This window comes from Acaromyces ingoldii, assembly GCF_003144295.1.
Source record: "Acaromyces ingoldii strain MCA 4198 unplaced genomic scaffold FA10scaffold_8, whole genome shotgun sequence".
Classification (NCBI taxonomy): Eukaryota; Fungi; Basidiomycota; class Exobasidiomycetes; order Exobasidiales; family Cryptobasidiaceae; genus Acaromyces; species Acaromyces ingoldii.
Genome location: NW_020290254.1, coordinates 196,765 through 217,834, shown reverse-complemented (window position 1 = coordinate 217,834; position 21,070 = coordinate 196,765). Strand labels below are relative to the sequence as shown.

The 21,070-nt window shown below is 51.6% G+C and overlaps 8 protein-coding genes across 8 annotated transcripts; 1 reads left to right on the top strand and 7 right to left on the bottom strand.

Annotated features, from left to right (window-relative positions):
- Positions 1-21: 21 nt before the first annotated feature.
- Positions 22-2,977, top strand: FA10DRAFT_273324 (putative karyopherin beta-1 subunit; the record flags this gene model as incomplete). The annotated part of the gene is made up of 5 exons (XM_025523161.1): positions 22-61; positions 122-180; positions 266-652; positions 725-1,030; positions 1,094-2,977. 5 exons carry the CDS (start codon positions 22-24, stop codon positions 2,975-2,977), a joined length of 2,676 nt encoding a protein of 891 aa, XP_025374214.1.
- A 132-nt stretch (positions 2,978-3,109) lies between these two features.
- Positions 3,110-3,939, bottom strand: FA10DRAFT_191857 (hypothetical protein). The gene has a single exon (XM_025518377.1). The coding sequence runs from the start codon at positions 3,817-3,819 to the stop codon at positions 3,316-3,318; it is 504 nt and encodes a 167-aa protein (XP_025374213.1). The 5' UTR covers positions 3,820-3,939; the 3' UTR covers positions 3,110-3,315.
- FA10DRAFT_191821 (hypothetical protein) lies at positions 3,940-5,684 on the bottom strand. Its single transcript, XM_025518376.1, has one exon. It carries the CDS (start codon positions 5,635-5,637, stop codon positions 4,060-4,062), a length of 1,578 nt encoding a protein of 525 aa, XP_025374212.1. The 5' UTR covers positions 5,638-5,684; the 3' UTR covers positions 3,940-4,059.
- A 605-nt stretch (positions 5,685-6,289) lies between these two features.
- FA10DRAFT_269623 (hypothetical protein) lies at positions 6,290-6,582 on the bottom strand. The gene has a single exon (XM_025522822.1). It carries the CDS (start codon positions 6,527-6,529, stop codon positions 6,323-6,325), a length of 207 nt encoding a protein of 68 aa, XP_025374211.1. The 5' UTR covers positions 6,530-6,582; the 3' UTR covers positions 6,290-6,322.
- A 1,894-nt stretch (positions 6,583-8,476) lies between these two features.
- Positions 8,477-10,251, bottom strand: FA10DRAFT_262799 (hypothetical protein; the record flags this gene model as incomplete). Its single annotated transcript, XM_025520152.1, has 3 exons — positions 8,477-8,523; positions 8,709-8,947; positions 9,659-10,251. The coding sequence occupies 3 exons, from the start codon at positions 10,249-10,251 to the stop codon at positions 8,477-8,479; spliced, it is 879 nt and encodes a 292-aa protein (XP_025374210.1).
- Positions 10,252-11,805: 1,554 nt separating this feature from the next.
- Positions 11,806-12,260, bottom strand: FA10DRAFT_262798 (hypothetical protein; the record flags this gene model as incomplete). The annotated part of the gene is made up of 2 exons (XM_025520151.1): positions 11,806-12,031; positions 12,109-12,260. 2 exons carry the CDS (start codon positions 12,258-12,260, stop codon positions 11,806-11,808), a joined length of 378 nt encoding a protein of 125 aa, XP_025374209.1.
- Positions 12,261-17,172: 4,912 nt separating this feature from the next.
- FA10DRAFT_262797 (hypothetical protein) lies at positions 17,173-18,178 on the bottom strand (the record flags this gene model as incomplete). Its single annotated transcript, XM_025520150.1, has 3 exons — positions 17,173-17,217; positions 17,390-17,542; positions 17,624-18,178. 3 exons carry the CDS (start codon positions 18,176-18,178, stop codon positions 17,173-17,175), a joined length of 753 nt encoding a protein of 250 aa, XP_025374208.1.
- A 584-nt stretch (positions 18,179-18,762) lies between these two features.
- Positions 18,763-19,869, bottom strand: FA10DRAFT_262796 (hypothetical protein; the record flags this gene model as incomplete). The annotated part of the gene is made up of 3 exons (XM_025520149.1): positions 18,763-18,973; positions 19,043-19,378; positions 19,478-19,869. The coding sequence occupies 3 exons, from the start codon at positions 19,867-19,869 to the stop codon at positions 18,763-18,765; spliced, it is 939 nt and encodes a 312-aa protein (XP_025374207.1).
- Positions 19,870-21,070: the final 1,201 nt, after the last annotated feature.

The following is a 21,070-nucleotide window of genomic DNA, read 5'->3' as shown; positions in this document are numbered from 1 at the left end:
GGCCGGGTAGCAGCAGTCACGATGAATGCGGCGGAGCTCCTCGAGAACTCGCTGTCGCCTAGTGAGTCCATGCGACTGTTTCTCTCTCGGTGAATGAAAAGACTGCTGACCATCTCTGCAGACGCCGATGTTCGACAGGATGCCGAGCAGAAGCTTGCCAATGCGGCTCAGGAGAACTTTGTGAGTGGCGCTTCCCTTTGGAACCAGAATGAATGCCCAGGGTCGCACGATAAGGATACTGGAATTGACTGGAACACATCCACAGGGTGGCTACTTGGTGACGCTGGCCGAGGCATTGTCGAGCGCGTCGGTCGTGTCGCACCTCCGCAAGGCGGCCGGCCTGGCGCTCAAGAATGCCCTCACAGCACGCGAGGCCGTTCGGGCGGGCGAGTACGCAAAGCGGTGGACAGAGGTGCCCGAGGAGACGCGGACCAAGGTCAAGCTCGAGACCTTTTCTGTCCTCTCGCAGCCGGATCACAGCGTCAGCGTTGCGGCAGCCCAGGTGTGCGCGGCCATCGAGGCAATTGAATTGCCGCTGGGAAAGACGGACTTGCTAGAGATGATTCTTTCGGCAGTGTCGACGTACGACAACAAGGACCTTCAAAAAGCCTCTCTCGATGCCATCGGCTTCATCTGCGAGGCTTCTGCAGAGGTGTGTATAGCTGCATTCACCCCAGCGAGCTATGGGCCTAGAGAAAATTCACTGATACGCTCTTCGCTACAGCAATCGTCGAACGCACTGGCGGCAAAGTCGAATGAGCTCCTCACGGCCGTGATCCAGGGCGCGAGAAAGGAGGAGACATCGACGGAGGTGCAGCTTGCAGCGCTCCAGGCCCTCTTCAACTCGCTAGAGTTCGTAAGGGTCAACTTTGAGAGGGACGGCGAGCGGAATTACATCATGCAGGTCGTCTGTGAGGCGACGCAGAGCCCGAACATTGACATCAAGGTGGCTGCGTATGAGTGCCTGGTCCGCATCATGCAGCTCTACTACGACAAGATGAAGTTTTACATGGAGCAGGCTCTCTTTGGGGTGAGTGTGTCGAGTCCCACTGCATTGCGCAGCAGCGTACAGAACTGACCCTGAATCGTACAGCTCACGGTACTGGGAATGCGAGACTCGGAGCCAAAGGTGGCGCTGCAAGCCATCGAATTCTGGTCGACGGTTTGCGAGGAGGAGATCGACCTCACCCTAGAGGCACAGGAGGCGGCAGAGTATGGCGAGGAGCCGGCGAGGCTATGCTACAACTTTGCTCGTGTCGCTGCTCGCGAGATTGTCCCCGTGCTCATGGAGCTCCTCAAGACCCAGGACGAGGACGCGGATGAGGACGAGTGGGACGTATCCAAGGCAGCTGGTGTGTGCACCGGTCTCCTGGCCCAGAGTGTGGGCGACGACGTTGTGCAGTACGCCATCCCCTTTATCGAGAGCAACATCAAGAGCCCGGACTGGCACGCCAGAGATGCCGCCGTGCTCTGCTTTGGACAGATCCTCGACGGCCCCCTGACAAAGACGCTCACGCCTTTGGTCGAGCAGGCACTCCCGACAATCATTGGCATGATGACGGATCAGAGCGCGGCTGTCAAGGACTCGGTGGCATGGACTCTTGGCAGGATCACGGACCTCCTTTGCGATGTCATCCACCCGGATGTTCACCTGCCCGAGCTTGTCAGGGCTGCCATCGTTGGGTTGCAGGACAAGCCACATATTGCCATGCTCAGTGGCTGGACGCTCATGAACCTCACTGAGCAGCTTGGAGGCCTCTCGGTGCCCGACGACGACGGCAACCCCGGTCAGACGTCGGTCATCTCCCGCTTCTTTCCCGACATTGTCAACAGCCTCGTCGCGGCTACAGACCGGCCCAACAATGAGCAAAATGCGCGAACGTCTGCGTACGAGGCCCTGGCATCGTCGATGGCCGGATGCGCAAATGATTGCCTGCCCAACGCCAGCTCGGTGCTGGTCACGATGCTGGACCGCCAAGAGCACCTCAACGGCATGGCCAACCAGCTCGTCGGCATGGACGACCGCAACAACTGGTCTGAACTGCAGACCAACCTGTGCTCCGTCATTCAGGCCATTGTCAGGAGGCTCGGCAAGGAGGTGCTGCCCTTGAGCGACCGCATCATGACATCGCTTCTGACAACTATTCAGAACTGCGGCAAGCAGAGCGAAGCCCTCGAGGATGCTTTTATGGCTGTTGGTGCCGTCACGGCGGCATCGGAGGCCGACTTTGAAAAGTACCTCCAGGCCTTTTCGCCATTCCTCGTTGAGGCACTGCGGAAGCACGAGGAGACGCAGCTGTGCAAGACGGCCGTCGGTCTCGTTGGCGACATCTGCCGAGCACTGGGGCCCAACGCCGCAAACTACGCCAACGACTTCATGGTTGTCCTGTTCGAAGACCTGCAGAGCCAGACACTGAGCCGCGAGGTCAAGCCAACGATTCTTTCGAGCTTCGGCGATATCGCGCTGGCCATCGGCGACAGATTTGAACCATTCCTTGCTACGACCATGGCCGTGCTTCAGCAGGCTGCTGCGTCGAGCGTGACGACTGCGCCCCTCGACTTTGAGATCGTGGAGTTCTTCAACTCGTTGAGAGAAGGCATCGCAGAGGCTTATGTGGGCATTGTCGGCGGCCTGAGGGCAGCTGCGCCACCCGTGGGTGCAGCAGGGCCAAGCGCAAACGGAAGCGGGCCAGGGGTGGGCCTGCTTCAGCCGTACGTCGAGGCCATCACCTCGTTCCTCCAGATTGTCGCCTCATCGCAGGCCGAGACGTCGGAACCTCTGCTGAGGTCCTCGGTCGGTCTGCTCGGCGATGTATGCGATGCATTCCCCAACGGAGAGCTCAAGCCGCTGCTGGCGAGACCCTGGGTCGCGGACCTGATCAAGGCGGCGAGAGCGCGAGGTAATGGGGCAGACACGAGAAAGACGGCGGCATGGACAAGGGAGATGGTCAAAAAGGCCGGGGGTGGGGCCTCGTGATCGTCCCGCACGTCTCTTCAGTCTCTCGCTTCCATTATTCTTCCTTCCTCCTAGATATCAACTTTCAAAGCCGCATCAGTAGCACCTCTCTTTTCTCTTCTTTTCTTACCCTCTTGTCTCCTTCCATCAGCGAACCTTTATTTTCGTTCATGTTCTTCTCTCTTTCTTTCTTCGCGGCTCTGGTCCACTCGCTCTTATCATTTCTCCCCTCTTTTCAAATCGCTCACCAGGAGCTCTCTTCAACAAGAATGGTCACCGGAAAAAGAAGACAAGAAATATAAAGAAAGAAGAAGAGAGAAAAAGCAGAAGAAAAGATGCTTAAGCGTACAGCCTGGTCTTCAGTCCTCAGCTGTCGTTTGGTCCTCGCTGTTCGATTGCAGACTCTCGCCTGGTGCGAGGCCTCTTTGGCCATGCTTCAAGTCGCTCGAATTGGGATGGCAACAAGCGAGCTTCTTTTGACAGCGGCTTCGCTTGCTTTGTTCTCGCTTGCTCTGCTCTCGTTTGCTTTGCTCTCGTTTGCTTTGCTCTTGTTCGCTTTTCTTTGGCTTGTTTTGCTCTCGCTGGCTCTGCTCCTGGTTCCGGCCTCCAGTCGCCCTTGAGCGAAGTAACAAATTCCGGGCGGACATAACCAATTTTGGCGAGTCTTTCGAGATATCTGATCCTGGTTGCGAGTCCGATTCCTGTATCACCGTCATCCAGCAAGTCATCAATGTTATGCTGGAGCAAGCCAATTCTATCTCGACCATTTTCAAGATTCTTGACCTTAGAGTTGATTCTCGATTGTCTTCTACGTCGGTCCCCAGTATCTTGCTGCTTTTTGGTCGCATTTGGATCGCGTTCATATTTGAGAACGCCAGCAGGACGAGTCAGATCGAGCATGAGGCCCCTGCCCACGTAACTATGGTATTGGCCAACCATTGCTCTGAACATTACTCGACCTTGCTCTCCAAGCCATTTGTTTGCCGCTTTTGAGATAAAGAGTTTCGGATAGTGTTTGACCCCGTACCGAAACCACCAGTTAACTTTGTCCTCTGTTTTCACGAGGTTTAGGCGATTCAACTCTTCAAGAGACGGCCCCTCTTCTAATTCTTCAAGAGTAGCCCTACCCTTCTTGGAGTGCAAGGGAGACTCTGCGCCCTGTGCGATCTTCGCACGACGTCCGTCCCTCCGTGGACTAGGCGTCGAAGGAGCCGATCCCTTGGGAAGATTCTGCTTTGGGCTGAGAGCGCGGGATGGTGGAATCCAAGGTGGTGAAGAGGGCGCCGAGTGTGGTGAAGAAGGCGGTGAGTATGGCGAGGGCGGCAAGTCTTCGAAAACTCTTTCCCTCGGCTGGAGCTCGCGAAAATGGGGGTGCCGGTGGTGAAACGGCTTGACTTGAGGCGCTTGCTCCGTGTCCGATTGAACTTTCCATCGTGGTTCCAGCTCCAAAGGTCCGGCTCCTGAATAGCGGCACTTGTCGTTGGGAGCGATGACGACGGCGAAGACGAGCGACTACCCCTCGAATGATGGGAGCTTGTCACTTCGTCGGTCTCGCCCATCTTCTTCTTTGCCCTTCGCACTGAGGACGAGGACATAATCCCGTGCTCGCTTGATTCGCCATTGTCTACGAACAGCTCATTGAGATCGAAGGAATGCTTTGGGCTTGGAGGCCCAGATGTACCACTTGCCTCGTGTGTACTTGTTCTTCTCCGACTGGTTCCGCTGGATGTTTCGCCTTCGCCGTAATTAGTGAGATCATTGAGTGCGATCGAATGGACAGCTTGTGTATCAGATGAAGCGACTCTTATGTGTTTGCCTGGTTCTTGAGGGCCAGTCACGGGCGGCGCTTTATTGAAGTGCTGCTGTTCCTCGGCGGCAGTCGAAGCTGAGTGTGCGGGTCCATTGAGGTCGAAGCCTCTTGAAAATCGCGGAGCTGTCATTGTTGCTCTTTCTCCCTGTTCCCACGCCAATCTGTCCGGACTGGAAGGCGTGCTCTTCTCTGGTGCCAATGGGGCCTCTGAGGGCCGCCCACTGGACCACTCTTGCTCGAGGGCTGGTTCATTGAGATCGGGAACCCCCCTTTTCTTGATGAGACCAGGAAGCAAAGGTTTCTCGCGCCTCTTGCTTGTCACTTCTTCGTCAGATGATCCTTCTACCGAATCGTCGGTGCTCTTCGTCTGTGCAGAAGAGGAGCTCGACAGTGACTTGGTCCTCATTTGGTCCTCTTTTCTGCTGGTAGTCTCTGCCTCGCTGATACGTCTTTTCTTTGTCGTTGCAAAAGATGACAATGTGGTCTCTGGCGGTCCAAGGTACATTTCTTCGCGGTTGACCATAGGCTTTGAAAGCGACAGCAGAAGCGCAGCTCCTTTGTCAATCTCGCTATGCCGATGGTAATCATGGAAGGGACTATCCTTGCTGTGCGAAAAGGGCGGTGTCACAAGATTTGGGGAGAGATCGGGTCCAGCCCGGTTCTCTGCTTCCTCGGGGAAGCTATGCTTCTCTTCCTCTGGGTCCTTTCTTATGCCATAAGTCGTCGCCTGCACGGGATTACCCTTCTTTCGTCCCCGGCGCACAAGGTGGATGTCTCTAGATGCGTCCGAGGCAAGAGGCAGGCTTGCACTTGCGACTGTGAGGCAAACGCTAATGCACAGCAGCGCTAAGAGATATGCACAATGCACCATGTTCGACGTAAGCTGAGTTGAACAAGGAGGAAGAAAGAGAAGGGAGGGACATTCTTGATACCTTTTAGTCTAAAAAGCAGGAGCAACATTTGTTTATTTTATTTTATTTTATTTTATTTTATTTTCGTGAGCGCCACCGGGTCGTCGAGCCGGGGGCGAGTAAGCAACTAGCAAAGAAAGAAGGGCATGAATAACATTACAATGTAGTATCGCCGGGGAAAGCGATTTGTGTCCTCCCAAGGAGTAATCTGATGGGCGTCATTTCGCTCAAGAGCTGGTTGCCTCGTGGCTACACTGGCCAAACCCGGAGGCTGTGTCCCCCTCCCCCCCTTTTCCCTTGTTCCTGATATCCCTACTTTCATCTTCTCTTTCTTCTCTCGCTTTCCCATCTTCTCCTGCCCTTGAACAAGGAAAAATAAATGCACAGACGTCAAAAACATGGGGAAAATCTGGCTGACTCCTCACAGTCACGCTCTCACAAATAGCACACTCCCCCTCGATTGGCCATTGTTGCATGGACAAAATCATTCTCACTGTCAGTAGCGCCTTTAGATTATTTGTCATGATATGAATTTTGCAAAGTAAAAATTAAACTTTTTCGACCTCGTCTTTTGTGGGTCTCCTAACGTTCGGCAGAGAGGCTCGCTTCTGATCTGCCTTCCATCGCTTTGGAGCTGCTTTTGCTTTATTTCGATGCGTTTCCACGCTCCGTTTTCCTTACATTTGGCCCCCTTTCTAGTATCTTCGGTGGCGTACCAGCCTCTATCAACATCAGCTGTTCTTGAAAAGACTGCCGCTGGTGACCCTTCAGTAACGGATCTTGTATAATCTTGCGGACTGCTTCGCTCCACGACTTTGACAGCTTTCCAGGGTTTCTCTTGAGGTCGACCATCTTTGTTGCTACCTTTTCAATCTCCCTTCTCTTTTCGCGAGTGAGCTTCTCATCGTTCGGCGCAGGAATGCCATGCTTTGCTCTCCACTTCTTCACGTTGCTTTGATATCTCCACTTCGCTTTCTGGTATATGTCTCGTGCTACGCCCAACAACTTCTTCCTTTCTGCTAAAACTTCCCGATTCGATCCATACTTCTTGAACTTTTCAAAGAGCCTTGCTACGCGTTCTGCTTCTTTTGGATGCTGTTCAAATTCCTTTGGCGGAACGCCAACATGTCTGAGCATAGATTCCAAATCAGAAAGTTGGTCAGGTGTTGCCTTCTCTGGTGGGCGAGCGTTGACACTACTGAATTCGACCGGCACCCACTTCCCCTTGTGCGTCTCGAAGTCACTTTCTGCCATCTTCGCGATCAGTTTTCTCCTCGTGCTGGGAACCCCTATCTCCGAAGTCCATGTATCGTCGCGTGATGAAGCTGCGGGCTTAGATGACTCCTCAATGAAGTCATTGAATGAAGAGGGAGACTTCGCCTCTTCGATCTCCTCATTGGGCGAGCGCATTTTACGCATCCCTTTTGTCCCCAATTTCAGGGTGAGGTGTCTCGAGTCTTTGTCCGGAAGTGCCGGGCTTCTTGACGTACTCCCTGCGTCGATCCAACGCGGGCTAGGCAGTCCTTTCCGGTGCTCTGATTCTTTCGGAGACTCGAAACGTGATTTCTTCCTATCTCGTCTTCGATTGAGGTTCCTTAGATGCTCGCCTGATGGCGCATTTGCTGATGTTCTCTTGGGCACCACGCTTTCCAGCGGCCCTGAGGACATTGTGTTTCGCGAAGTTGGGTTATCTGAAGACCTGTAGAATGGTGCGGGGTCAGACGCTTTCGAAGAATTGCTGCTTTCCAGTGAGCACGATTTGTTGCTCCCGCTATCCGAAGACGAAGAGATCAAATTATCTTCGCTACTCGTCTTGGTCTCATCTTCGTTCTGCTTTAGCTCTCCTGTCCTCTCAGCCTTCGAAGAGCCCTCAGCTCTTAGAGTAGATGACGCTCGTAGGCTTCGGAGATGCGGTTCAGCAACGGCAGCGGTCGCTGGATTAGGCGACTTTGTCTGCGATGTAGAGGGGAGCCACGAGGGAGCGGCGTATGAACAGATAGGTACGGTGTGCGATGACGGCTGGGGCATCTCGCACTGACGAGAGGCCACAGAACCTCGCTGAAAGCCGTACAATCCAGTGGATGCTGGTGTTTGCTTAATCCGAGCGCGACGCTCAAGATGCTGTTGTTCGTCTTGCAGACTTGCGGACGGCAGACATACGGCGACCTTCCAAAAGACTAGTAGGAGGATTATGCACTTGAACATGGTGGTTGTTGCGAGAGAGAGAGCTTTTAGAAAAGGGAGGACTCAGCAGGTCGAAGCGGTGTGGCGACGGGGCTTGCGCTAAACGATTTTCGAGTTCTCTAGAGCCCCATACGAGTTGCTCAAGGAGGAAGCTCAGGAAAAGAGAATCGTTCTTGATGCTTTTTTAAAAGCAGGAGCAAGACATATTTTTTGGGGTGGGGGGAAAGGGGGGGGGCACCCGGGTCGTTCAGCTCGGAGCCAGTGAAGACCAGGCAAAGAAAGTAGGGCACAAACACGCTGTAGTATCCGCCGGGGCAAGCGACTTGTGACCTCGCGGATAGTGATTTCATGGGGGTCGCTTCGCTCAAGAGCTGGATTGTGACTACACTGGCCAGCACCGGAGGCAGTGTCTCCCCCACTTTTTTCAATTCCTTATTTTTCCAAAACTGTCTTATCCTTTCTTCTCTCACTTTCCTTTTCTCCCTTGCCCCTTGTATATTTTAAGGTGAACGCACAGATGTCAATGGCATGTGCGGATCCCCGGCTGACCGCTCACCGCCACGCACTTTCAGATGTGCACCCCAACCTCGATTGACCACTGTTGTGTGAACAAAATCATTCGCGGTAGCGCTTTAGACTAAGATTGATCGTCACGGTTTGAACTTAGTCTAAAAAGTAAAATGTCAAATTTTTCGACCTCGTCTTCTTGGAGTCTCTTGATGTTCGGCAGAGAGGCTCGCTTTTTATGTGCCTTTCATCACTTCGGGACTACTCTTGCTTGCTTTCGATGCGTCTCCGCCCTTTTGGTCTGCCTTTGGTCGCTTCTTTCGTATCTCCGGTGGCTTACCCGCCCTTATCAGCTTCAGCTGTTTGTTGAAAGATGCGCGCTGTCCAATGGTCATGAACGAGTTTTGGACGCTCCATTCGTCGTATTCGCTCCACAAGCTTTCAAAGCGTTCGGGTCTTCTCTTGATGTCGAGCAGCCTCAACCTTATTCTTTGAATCTCCTTTTTCTGTTCGTCTGTGTACGTCTTTGTTTTCTTAGGCGCCGGAATACCAAACTTTTTCCTCCACCAGTACCTCCGGCTGTTATAGTTCGATAGAAGTCTATGGAGTTCTCTAGCCCCCACGATGTCCAATGAAGCTCGACCTTCAATATTGAATTCCGTCTTCCCGTTTTTGATGTAGTCTTCAAAGACCAGTCTTGCAAGCTCTACTTGTTCAGGATGCTCTTCGTGATCCTTAGGTAAAGCACCCGCTCTTTCCTTCCTCCTTGTCGTCGTCGGCATTTGAACTTCATGGGTGGAAGATTGTCCAATCGTGGGTCTTTCCGTCTTAGATCTTGCCGAGCGAACGTGGGGCTCCATGGATTCAACTAGTAATTGCTTTCCCTTGAACGTGTCACGATCATTCTCTGCCGCCTTCGCCTTCTTTCCTTTTCTTTTGCTGCTCCTCACTACCTCCGAAGTCAACGCCTGGTCGCTCGATGCGGCTCCGAGTTCCGGTAATTCTTCCGTACGAACGTAGGTATCCAACAAAGTGCGGACCTTTACCTTCCCAATTCCATTACTGATATACGAAGGCGCTTTACGCTTCCCTTTTGTTCCCCATTTGAGGTTGAGCTCTCTCGACCCTTTGCTCGGGAACGCCGAACTTCTCGACGCGAGATTTTCATCATTCAATGGCATAGAGCTCAGTCCCCTCTGGTTCCCTTGCTTTTTTGAAGAGCCTGCATGTTTTCTCGTTTTGCTCCATCCTGGACTGAGCATTATTGAGCCCTTACTCGATGGCGCCGACCTTGACCATGACTTTTTGGGTGCCTCGTCCTCCAGCGGCTCCGACAGCGTCGTGTATTCTGATGCTCTGAGAGACGATGTGCTATCTGAGGACTTGTGAGAGGTTGTATTTTCCCATGAACCCGAAGAATGTGTGCTTTCCGATGAGCTAGATCTGTTATTTTCGCTGTTCAAAGACCAAGACGTCGATTGATCGTTGCTATTCGTCTCATCTTCGTTCTGTTCCAGCTTTCTGGTCCCCGATTCCCTCGGCACGTCCTCTGATCCCTGCAGAGATGGCTCGCGTAGGCTTTTGAAATGCGGTCTAGCCACGAAAGGGCTCGCTGGAGGGGGCGATGTTATCTGCAAAGGAGGGGAAAGCCGCGAGGAGATTTCATTCGAGCAAGTGGGTACGGCGTGTGCTGACGATTGGGGTGGTTCGCAGTGTTGAGGGGTCACGGGAGCTTGCTGATAGCCAAAGACACCAGTGGCTGCTGGCATACGCTTGATTCGAGCGCGACGCTCAAGACGTTGTTGCCCGTCTTGCAGGCTTGCGGACGGCAGACACACGACGACCTTCCCAAAGACCAGCAGGAAGACAAGGTACTTGAGCATGGTTGTTGTAGCGAGGGAGAGCGCGCTTGCAAGAAGGGCGGTGTCAGCAGGCCCCAAGCGGTGTGGCGACGGGGCTTGCGCCAAATGGTTCTCGAGTTGTCTAGAGCTCCATGTACAGCATAGCAAAGCCCCGAAACCACTCAGGATGTCTGTCTATTGTCGTAACAAAACAGCACACACATACTCGTGCTCTGCCTTGAGTACATGCTGCTTTCACATCGGCACCTACGCAAAGTCTCACGAAGTATTGGATTGAAGCATTGAAGCAAAAAGGAACAAATCTCGCAAACACAAAGTAAAAGAAGACGTGGGCTGTAGATACAGCCGAAGCTAGAGACATCAGGACGGTGTTTGCTATGGTACGATCACCTCGATCTCCTTGGCTTTTCTCCCTTTTCTCCCTTATCTACTTCGTCCTTATCCTTTTCTCCCTTTTCATTTACCCTTTCCCCCCTCCTCTTCCCTCTTCCTTCTTCTCTGTTCCGATCCATGTCCTCAAGAATTTTGTTGCGCCTACCCTCGTTAATACTAAAATTCCCGAGATCTTGCGTGTGCGCGTCTGTCCACGGGTCCAAATATGCGTCACCCTGCCTTATTCCCTTTTCCTCTTGTCCCCTTTCCTTTTTCACTTTTTTTCTCCTCTTCTTCCCTCTTCCTTCTTTTCTGTTCCGATCCATGTCGTCGAGGATTTTGTTGCGCCTACCCTCGTTAATGTTTAGACTCATGAGCTCTTGCGTGTGCGCGTCTGTCCACGAGTCCAAATATGCGGCATTATTCCTTATATTTCTTACCCTCTTCGCCAGAACGTCGAGCCTTCTCCTGTCCTCCTCGGTATATCTGTTAATTAATCTTCGCGGAGGATTCTTTGCCCTCTTTTTGGCTCGAAAGCGGTCACTTGCTGACTTTTGAATAATTTTCTTGTATTCACGTATGGCCTCGTCAGTTCCTAGGTACTCGTAATCTTGCCTCGTCGTGACGATCTTCTTTTTCTGAGCCTTCTGGCGCTCCTCGAGCTTGTCCTCGTAAAGCATTCTTGCAAGGCTCTCTTCATATGTCACCGGCTTTGGAAGGTCGTGGTAGATGGGGTGCCCTTGGTTGACACCTATATTTAGATCATGTTTCCTCTTCCGAGACCCTGGTCTGAGAGTCGTTGACTGCCGTCGCTCTTCCTCTACATCTGTCCGCTTTGCACCCGTAGCTTTGTCGAAGATCACCGAGTCCCTCACTTTGTTACGATTAATGGGCTTCTGCGTCCTCAGATGTTCCCCTTGGGTCAGCGCAATGTGATCGGCTGTTGCGAGCTGTTTGCCCTTTCTTGACGAGACTACATTCGCCTTGTCGTCTACTTCCGCGACTCGGGCAGAGCGGGGCCTTCTTGGTACTGTTGGGCCGTTCAACTTCGATTCCAATCCGATGGAAGAATCTTTTGACGGCGGCAGTCTTTCAAAGTCTTTTCCTTGACCAATTGCTGCAAGAAGTCGCCATTTGTTTCTTCGACGTGTACTCATCACTTCCTCATCGCCAGAGAACGACACTGAGACAGGTGGTTGGTAGTCAGAGTGGTGGGAGGCTGTCGAATCCTGAGAAGAAGATTCTAGCCAATGGTAAGGTCTTGGCGATGAAGAAGATTGCAAGGGCGCGCTCGGATCTGACGGTGGAGTCGTGGGGACCGACGTTGCATCTGTTGATGGACTCTTTGGGAGCGATGTTGCATCTGTTGATGGACTTTTTGGGAGCGACGTTGGATCTGTTGATGGACTCTTTGGGGGCGACGTTGGATCTGATGGTAGAGTTGTGGGGAACGACGTTGGAACGTGAGGAGGTTCACTCTTCTGAGTGGGAGGAAGGATTACAAACGTGGCTGTGGAAGACGGACGAGCTTTTTGTCGCGCTCGACGTTCGAGATGCTGGCTTCCATGATCTTGCTCGGCTTCGGAGACGGCAGCTATTGTCTTGGCGGCTGCTCCAAGCGCCAGGAGGATGCAGAGGAAGAAGCAGCAATGCAGCATGGTGGTGTCAGAGAACATGATCATTATGCATTCCAGAGATTGGTGCCACAAGCAGGCCGAAAGGGGCGTGCGTCTTGTTCGGAGTTGAAATTGAAGGCTGACGCCTGTAGTATCGGCCGCCCCGGTCCTGCAACAGCGCTCCGACTCGCGTCCGCATGCCCATGCCTAGCATACCTGGCTACTTCTTTCTGCTTTAAGTAAACATCCGAAGCGGGGCGGAGGTGCGTGGCCGGACGACTCGATTCTCTCGCCACCTACCCTTTCACTTTTCACTCTTTCACTCTTTCACTCTTTCACTCTTTCACTCTTTCACTCTTTCACTCGTTCACTTTTTCGCTCGTTTACACTTTCACCCTGTTTACGACTCTTGCTTTCCCCGTGCTCGACCAGACTCATCCAAACTCCTCCTCTCCACACAGCCACGAGCACATCTAGAATCTCTAATGCCACACAGCCCTTTACACTAACCCGAAGCACAAAGAGCAACACCGAGGAGCATGTGCAAGACATGTCAGATTGATTTATAAACCACAAAGTAGTTGACAGGATAGGACTTCACTCTGAGAGCGGCTTTCGTACTCTTCCCCCCACTTGTAGCCCCCCATTTTTCTGTCTTCTCTTTCGTTCCCTCTCAACGTCGTTTAACGCTTTTATTTTCCGTCTCTCCTTACCCCTGCTCCATAGCTCGTCTCCGTCTATCTTCTCTAATTCTGCCCAGTTCTTCAAAATAGTCTCCTTGGCTCTATCCGATAGATTTGAAGTCATGACCCTCTCGAGGTCTTTTGCCGTCCATCGCGACTTGCGTTGCAGCCCATTCTTAATCCCTTGAAGCTTGCTTTCGAATTGTTTGCGTGTTCTGACCCTTTCGTAAACGCCTCTTTTGATGCTTTTCTTCTCGCTGAAGATTCTCAACAGCCGGTTGAATTCTGCTCTCCCGGCATCACCAAGACCTTGCCACTCCGCGTGATTTGTAGTGTGCATTTTTCGCAGTGGCCATCTCATCTTCTGCTCGAACAGGACTCGACCTCTCCTTTGCTCCGCCGATGTCGTCACGCCAGCCTTTTCAAAGATTTCACTCAACATCTTTGATCGTTCCTTTTTTGCTCCGGCGGTCCAGTCTTTTCCTGTCACTTTTGACCATTCCATAGAGGCTCCAGCTTCAACGCTATTGCTCTCAAGCAATGGGCTCTGGGGATCGGCAGATTGACTTTCCTCGAAGAAGTTGACTGCCTCGCTCTCACTCTTGTTCATTTCTGGCCCGCTCGTTGACGACATTGGTAGGTATGTATCACGGGAAAGCGCTGGAAGCTTCCGACTTTTATTTCCTTTGCGAATAGTTGTCGGTGTCGCTGGCCGTTTCTCTTTTTCATTAGCGAGCGCTTCTTGTCTTTGTGTAGCAGGCGTGGCTCCTCTCTGTACTGCGAGCTTTCGTCCTCTTTGAAAGACGGAGTTCCTACCGCTCTGGACCGTCGGCCTCGGGTTCCACTCCTCAGAAGACTCCTCTTCTGCTTGCGATGATGACGTCTCCCAATCTTCAGCAGGTGAAGACTTTGTTATGTGCCTGGACAAAGAAGAGGATCCGCCCAGTTCCATTCTAGACCGGGATCTGGCGGTCCGAGGACGAGCCAAGGACATTGCTGACTTGAATTCATCGGTGTTGGGAGGAGTCCATAAAGGCGCTAGAAAGTCCAGACGAGGTGGAGTAGTCGGTGAAGAACCCAAATTGCGTGGCTTTTGTTCTACTTGTGGTGGTTGAGTCTGAACCCCGAATATGGCCGTGGGGCTCGGCTTCGCCTTTTCCCGCGCTCGTCGCTGCAGATGATTGCCCTCGAGAGCAGCGCTTGAAAGTGGGTGGAGAAGTAAGAATATGGCCAAGAGAGCCAAACGGAAGATTGATGACTTGACCATGGCTTATTGTTGTAGAGTCGACTGAGGCGGGCAAACAGATGGATCGCGCTGCTCGCTAATGGGGGGTTTGCGTTATATACCTGTTCGAGCGAGGGCTGCTCGCGGTGAATTGCCCAGTGTGCCCAGCCCCGATGCCCCGAAAGGCCATCAATGGTCTCATTTCGCTGGGATTAGGGGCTCTGCTTGGTCGAAACGCACACTGCCTCTTAGGAGGCGTTCGACCGAAGCACCGAATCGTCGGGCCTTCTTTGTTGTTGTTGTGTGTGTGTTTTTTTTTGGGGGGTGTGAAATATTTTCCACTTTCTTTGTTGATGGGCGTTGCTGTTACCTCGCAGACACACACGTAGGTGTTTGCTGCTCCACCTTTTCAGGTTCAGATGACAACAATCGTCTCAGGTCTCAGCGACAAGTGAAATAAGAAGAATGAAATCACCTTTAAAACACAGCGCTCCCACTGGCGTCCGCATGCCAAAGTGTAGCCTACCTAGCTACCTTTTTCTCCTTGTCTAAGTAAACTTCTAAAGGGCGGCGGAGATGCGTGGCCGCACGACTCGGTCATCCTGCCATTTAGTCGTTCACTATTTCACTCTGCTTCATCCAATCTCTCACATCTTCATTCCTCTGGCTTCGTCTCTTCTTTCAAGTCCCTCGCCTTTCTTGTGCTGGACTCGACTCAGTTCGCTTCCTTTTCACACAAGCGCGAGGGCACTCGTAATCTCCAATGCCCCACATTGGCTTAGAGAAAGGAATCCCTCTCCTTCCACCCCTTTCCTGTACTGTACTGTACTGTACTGTGCAGTACAATACTTTTCTTGACATCGAGCAACGTGAGTGGCGGGAATGAGATGGTTTGATACCTCGAGATCATTGACACTATAGAACACAGGGGACCTGCGGCGAGAAACACCTCTCACTCTATCTTGATTTTACTGGGTCGCCTTCGTTTTCTCTTCCCTGCTTTAGACCGACGGTACTTCTTTTTGTACTTTCGATTTTGTAGCACTTTTCTTCTTCGCCTCTCGACACCCCCGCTCCAAAGCTCTTCCGCGTCCATCTTCTCTAACCCTTCCCACTTTTCCAGGAGGTTCTTCCGGGCGCGATCCGTTAAGTCTACAGTCTTGAGCACCTCAAGAAGTTCTGGCGTCATTAGTGACTTTCGTTTCAGGCCGGTTTCGATACCAGAAAGCAGGGAATTGAAGTAGACACGGCTCTTATGTCTCGCAACCTTCTTCGGATCAACTGCTTTCCCAGTTTTCTTGAATTTTTTGAAGATCCTTTTTAGCTTGCTGAATTCTTTCCACGCGCCATCACTGATCATTTTCCGTTCCTGTGCATTCGTCGTGAGCATTATGTGCAGTGGCCATGCCATTTTTTTCACGAATAGCGCCCGTCCTTTCTCTTGTTCTGGGGATGTAGCAGGACCTGCATCTTTAAAAATGTCCTTCAACATTCTCAACCGGTCAATTCGAGCTTCAGGGGTCCATATTTTTCCATCTATTGCTGGTGGAGCCCTTTCGGAGGGGTCAGTCGTGTCGCTGTTGCTTTCTAGCGAGGGGCTCTGGGAATACGTTGACGGAGTCTCCTCAGCAAAATCAGACATCTCGCTATCGATCTCGTTGAACTCTGAGCTTCTCGACGATGAAGCTGATAAGTCTGCCCTACAGATGATCGTCGAAAGCTTCCGACACTTGTATGTCTTGCCGAAAGTTGTGGGCGTCGCGAGCCTTTTCCCTTTCTGTTTAGCAAGCGCTTCTGATCTTTGGACAGCAGGCATCCTCCCATTCAAAACGAGCTTCCCTTTTTGAAGGACAGACCCGCCGTTTCCGTGAACAGTCGACGTCTCACCGCCTTCCTTAACGAATTCTTCTTCTTCTTCCCAAGAAGAGGACAACATCCCTTCTTCAACAGCTGGCGACTTCCTTTTTCGCCTGGACAAAGAAGAGGACTCGCCAGGTTTCATCCGAGGACGTAATCTGGCGGTCCAAGGACGAGGCGAGGACATTGCCGACTTGAGTTCACCGGTGTCGGGGGGACCCCACGAAGGCGATAGAGAGTCCGAACGGCGTGGAGGAGGAAGAGGCAGTGGAGGGCCCAAATTGCGTGGCTTGTCTTCTTGTGGTGTTTGAGTCTGAACCCCGAATATGGCCGTGGGGCTCGGCTTCGCCTTTTCCCGCGCTCGTCGCTGCAGATGATTGCCCTCGAGAGCAGCGCTTGGAGGAAGGTTGAGAAGAAAGATTATGGACAAGAAAACCATATAGAAGATTGACGACCTGACCATGATTTGTTGCAGAGAGACGACTGAGGCGTGCAAGCAGATGGATCGCTCTGCTCGCCGGGGGGGAAATGTAGTATATACCTGTTCGGACGAGGGCTGTTCGCAACAGATTTGTCACCTGTGCCCCACGACGTGGCCCCGATAGAGGGCATGACTCGGTCGAAACGCACACTGCCTCTTTAGAGGCGCTCAACCGAAGACACCGAGTCGTCGGGCCTTCTCTTTTGTGTTTTTCTCCGTTATTCATCTTTATTTTGTTGTTTGTATTTTTATCTTTGGTGTTTATTTTTTCGGTGAGAAACATCTTGCCAGCCAAGATTGTTGGCACGCAGAGGACCATGGCACCAACGGCTAATTGAGAAATCCATTCGCTGGCGGGAGAGTGATAAGCAGATGATGAGAACCGTTTTCTTCATTGGGCGTTGTTGCTACCTTCTAGACTCACACACGTAGATGCTTGCTGCTCTACCTTAGTGACCGTGCCGTTCAGATGCACAACAGTCGTCTCAGATCTCAGCCACAAGTGAATCAAGAAAAGTGATTTTTTTTTTCCAAAAGAAGCGCGTGAAGTGAATCGATCATGGACGGGGGCCCTGTTCTGAACATGATAAACGTGATAGATGAGGTCGGACTGATGTTACTGGCGATAACCCACAATTTTTTTGATAGGTGGCTGGCTAATTCAGCGGTTACTTCTCTCCCCCTCCCAATTGTGTCCAGTGTCATCTTCTATCTTTCGCCTTGAAAATCGACCCTTGAGCTCTTGCTTATTATCTGTTCTGGTTACTGCCATTCAAGTGCTTGCTGATCCTTATCGGTCCATGAACCGAACTTTTGACCATGCCTAGTGAGTAGACGACCTGTGCCATTACTGTGAATTTCGATTCTCTCTCTTCTTCTTTTTCTTGGAGTAACTTGTCCTGGTACTGGCGCTTACACAACGCACATTGAAAGCATGCAAGGCCTCAATAGACAGGTGTTTCTTTTCTTCGCTACTTAAAGTGCGCTTCCCATCAGTCTGGTGACTTCTTGCGGCCACCTCGTCAAAGAGTTCTTGTATCGATTCTTCGGAGGGTGTTTTGTTGTCTCGACCAAAAACCTTCAGGTGCAACAAGCTCTTTACGTTTTTCTCCCACGCATGCACGTATTCTCTAGGCCTATCAGGTCCGCTCCAACGTACTGTTCTACTACTGTGCCTTTGACGCGTCATATGACTCGTGTAGTCTCCTGCCTCGTCGTTCTCCTTGGCCTTCTCGGAAGGGCGTCTGAACCTTTTCTTCCGTCTTGCAGCTGCGCTGACTTGCGGTGGAGAGCCGGAAAGATCGTTGTGCTGCGATTTAGATGGAGAGTGAGATGAGGTGGCAGGGCCAATGGGCGAGTTGGAAGGAGGAAGAAGGCGGAGTGAGCTGACATGGCGCTCGAGAGAAGACGACGGATTAGCGTGGTACGAAAGGGGAGGAGAGACAATAGCTGATGGGTCTTCGTTGATTGTGTTGTGTTGCTCATCAAACCCACGTTGCATCGCGATAGTGTGCGAAGCACTGCCAACGCCTTCCTCGTCCTTTTGCTGAGACAGCTGCGGCTGCTGAACGCCAAAAGCTGCAGTGGACTTCGGTATGCTCTTCTTGCGAGCCCGGCGCTCGAGGTGATTCCCCTCGACAGCAGTGCTTGGGAGGGGAATGAGAAGAAAGAGTATGACACAAAAACCCAGACGAAGGATCGATGACCGAGCCATGGTTCGTTGTAGCAAGAAGTAAGGCGTGCAAGGAAAACAGATGAATCGCACCGCTCGCCAATGGAGGTCGTGATCTCTGTATTTGTCCCAGATGGGCTGCTCGAAATGATATCGGACGACGTGGCCAGCCTCAATGCCCCTACGGCTGACGAGTTTCCCTGTTCTCTAGGAAACAGGCGTGGTTCGGTCAAACTGCCTATGCCTCATTCGAGGCGCTCGGCTGAAGCACCGAGTCGTCGGGCCTTTTCTGTTATTTTCACAGTTTTTCTCAGGTTTTTTTTTGAGGGGTGAGAGTAATCTCCGTCTTTTTTTTTTTTTTGGTGGGCGTTGCTATTACCTCCCATAATCACACACGTAGAGGCTTGCTGCTCCATCTTTGCGACCGTGCTCGTTAAGAAGCACAAAAATCGACTCGGATCAAGCCCAACTTAATGAAGAAGTTTGAAGTCATTTCAAAAGAAACGCTTGAAGTGATTTGATCAAGGCTTGGTTCTGCTCTCTTACAAGGATTGCAGCTTTGATGAGGAATCTGGCTCGCTAAAGTAGCTGTGACTCACGATTCCTTACAGAGGCTGAATTTTGATTCACCCCTCCGACTCGTCTTTTCTCTTCTTTCTTGAGGGGGTCTTTCTTTCCTTCTTTCGCTTCATCTTAGAGTGGCATTTTGCCTCCTCTATTCGATCCAAGAGCGACTTTTTGTACTTTTCGTCGATTTCTGCCTTCTGAAGTGCTTGCTTGTCTTCGTCGGTCCATGTGGAGAGGCGTTGAGCTCCTACTGCTATCCTATAAACTTTCCTGGCGAGTGGAGTATTTGAGTCTCTAAATTTGTTTTGCTTTCGACCTTCTCTCTTCGACTTGGCATACCCTGCCTTGGCATAGGCTTTCTCGCAAAGGTGATAGAATCGAAACTTGGCTTCACGGGTCAGATTCTCTTTTTCTCGATTGGTTAAAGCGATCTGCCCATCAGTCTGACCCGTTCTTGCGCACACCTCGTCAAAGAGCTCTTGTATCGCTTTTTCGGAGGGCTCCTCTTCACAAAAAGCTTTCAAATGCAATAAGCTCTCTACGTCTTTCTCCCACCAGTGTACGTATATCCTATGTTTACCACTTCTGCTCCAACGTCTGGCACTGGTCTTTCCCTGGCCCGGGGGACCGCCTGCGCTATCGATTTCCTTGCCTTTCTTGGAAGGGCGTCTTGACCTTTTTTTGGTTTTTGCAGCTGCGCTGGTTTGCGATCTAGTGCTGGGACGATTGTAGTGTGGCGGAGGAGATGGAGAAGACGACGAAGCAGCGTGATACGAAGGAGGAGAATAATCAGAAGAACCAATTGCCGATGGGCCGTCGTCATTAGAGCTATTTCGCTCATCGATCCGAGGTTGAAGAGCGACGGGACGGGAGGAACTTTCACCGCCTGGCTTGCTCTGTTGCTGAGATAGCTGCGGCTGCAAATCGTCACCGCCTGGCTCGCTCTGTTGCAAAAGTAGCTGCGACTGCGAGTTGTCACCGCCTGGCTCGCTCTCTTGCAGAGGTAGCTGTGGCTGCTGGAAGCCGAAAGACGCTGAGGATGTCGGTTTGCTTTTCTGGCGAGCCCGGCGCTCTAGGTGATTTCGCTCGACAGCCGCGCTTGGGGAGGAAATGAGAAGAAACAGTATGGCAAAGAGGACCAGAGGAAGTACCGATGATCTGGCCATGGCTCACTGTAGCAACAACGGATGCGTTGAAGCAAAGCAAATTGATCGCACTGCTCGCCAGTGGAGGTCGTACTCCTTGTATCCGTCCCAGAATGGGCTGCTCGAGATAATATCGGGCAATGTAGTCAGCCCCAATGCCCCGACGGCTGACGAGTGCTACCCACTGTCGAGTAAACGGTAAATAGGCGCGGCTCGGTCAAAATACACACTGCCTCATTCGAGGCGCTCGACCGAAGCACCGAGTCGCCGGGCTCTTCTGTATTTTTGTATTTCTCAAAATCTTTCTCAGTTTTTTTTAAATTTTTTGGGGTGAATTGATTTGGTTTGGTGACAAAAAATTTCCCTTTCTTTGTTTGTGGGCTTTGCTGTACCTCGCAGAATTGCCCATGTAGATGCTCGCTGTTCCAGCTTCGATGTCGTGCCCGTCTAGATGCACAACAATTTCTCAGGACTCAAGCACAAGTGCAGTACGAAGTTTGAAACCATTTGAAAAGAGGCGCTTGAAGTGACTTGATCATGGATTGATTCTGCTCTTCTCAAGGGTCGCAGACGAGATTGATGACGAGATCGGGCTCGCAAAAGTTTCAGTGACTCGCAAATCTTGACAGATGGCTGTTATGATGTACTGTACTACTCCTTTGACTCCCATTCTCTCTCTTTCTTGTAGAAGTCCTTCTTCAATGAATCTATTCCTCCTTAGACTTGCGTCTTGCCTCTTTTTTTATCTTCAACTTTTCAATTCGACTCAAGAGCTCCTTTCTGTACGATTCGCCGATTTCCGCCGTCTGAAGTCCTTGCTGGTCTTTATCTCCCCATGAGGCGAGACTTTGATCTCCGCTTGCTATTCTATTAACTTTCCTGGCAAGTCGATGACCTGAGGGCTTAGATTTGTTTTGCACTCGACCCTCTCTCTTTGCCTTGGCATGCCATTTTTTGGTAGTGAGTATATTGCAAATCCTTTGGAAACGAAGGATGTCATCACGTTCCAATTTACGTTTTTCTTTACTGGTTAGAGCGAGCTTCCCATCGGTCTGATCTGTTCTTGCAGACACCTCTTGATAGAGCTCTTGTAACGATTCTTCGGAAGGATTGACTTGTTGAAAAGCCTTTAAGTGCAACAAGCTTTTTACGTTTTTCTCCCACGCATGCACGTATTCCCTAGGTCTATCGTGTCTGCTCCAACGTCTGGTTTTGGTATCCT

Coding starts and splice junctions, on each gene's coding strand:
- FA10DRAFT_191857 (XM_025518377.1), bottom strand. CDS start 3,819: ATGAACGCGATCCAAATGCGACCAAAAAGCAGCAAGATACTGGGGACC.
- FA10DRAFT_191821 (XM_025518376.1), bottom strand. CDS start 5,637: ATGGTGCATTGTGCATATCTCTTAGCGCTGCTGTGCATTAGCGTTTGC.
- FA10DRAFT_269623 (XM_025522822.1), bottom strand. CDS start 6,529: ATGGTCGACCTCAAGAGAAACCCTGGAAAGCTGTCAAAGTCGTGGAGC.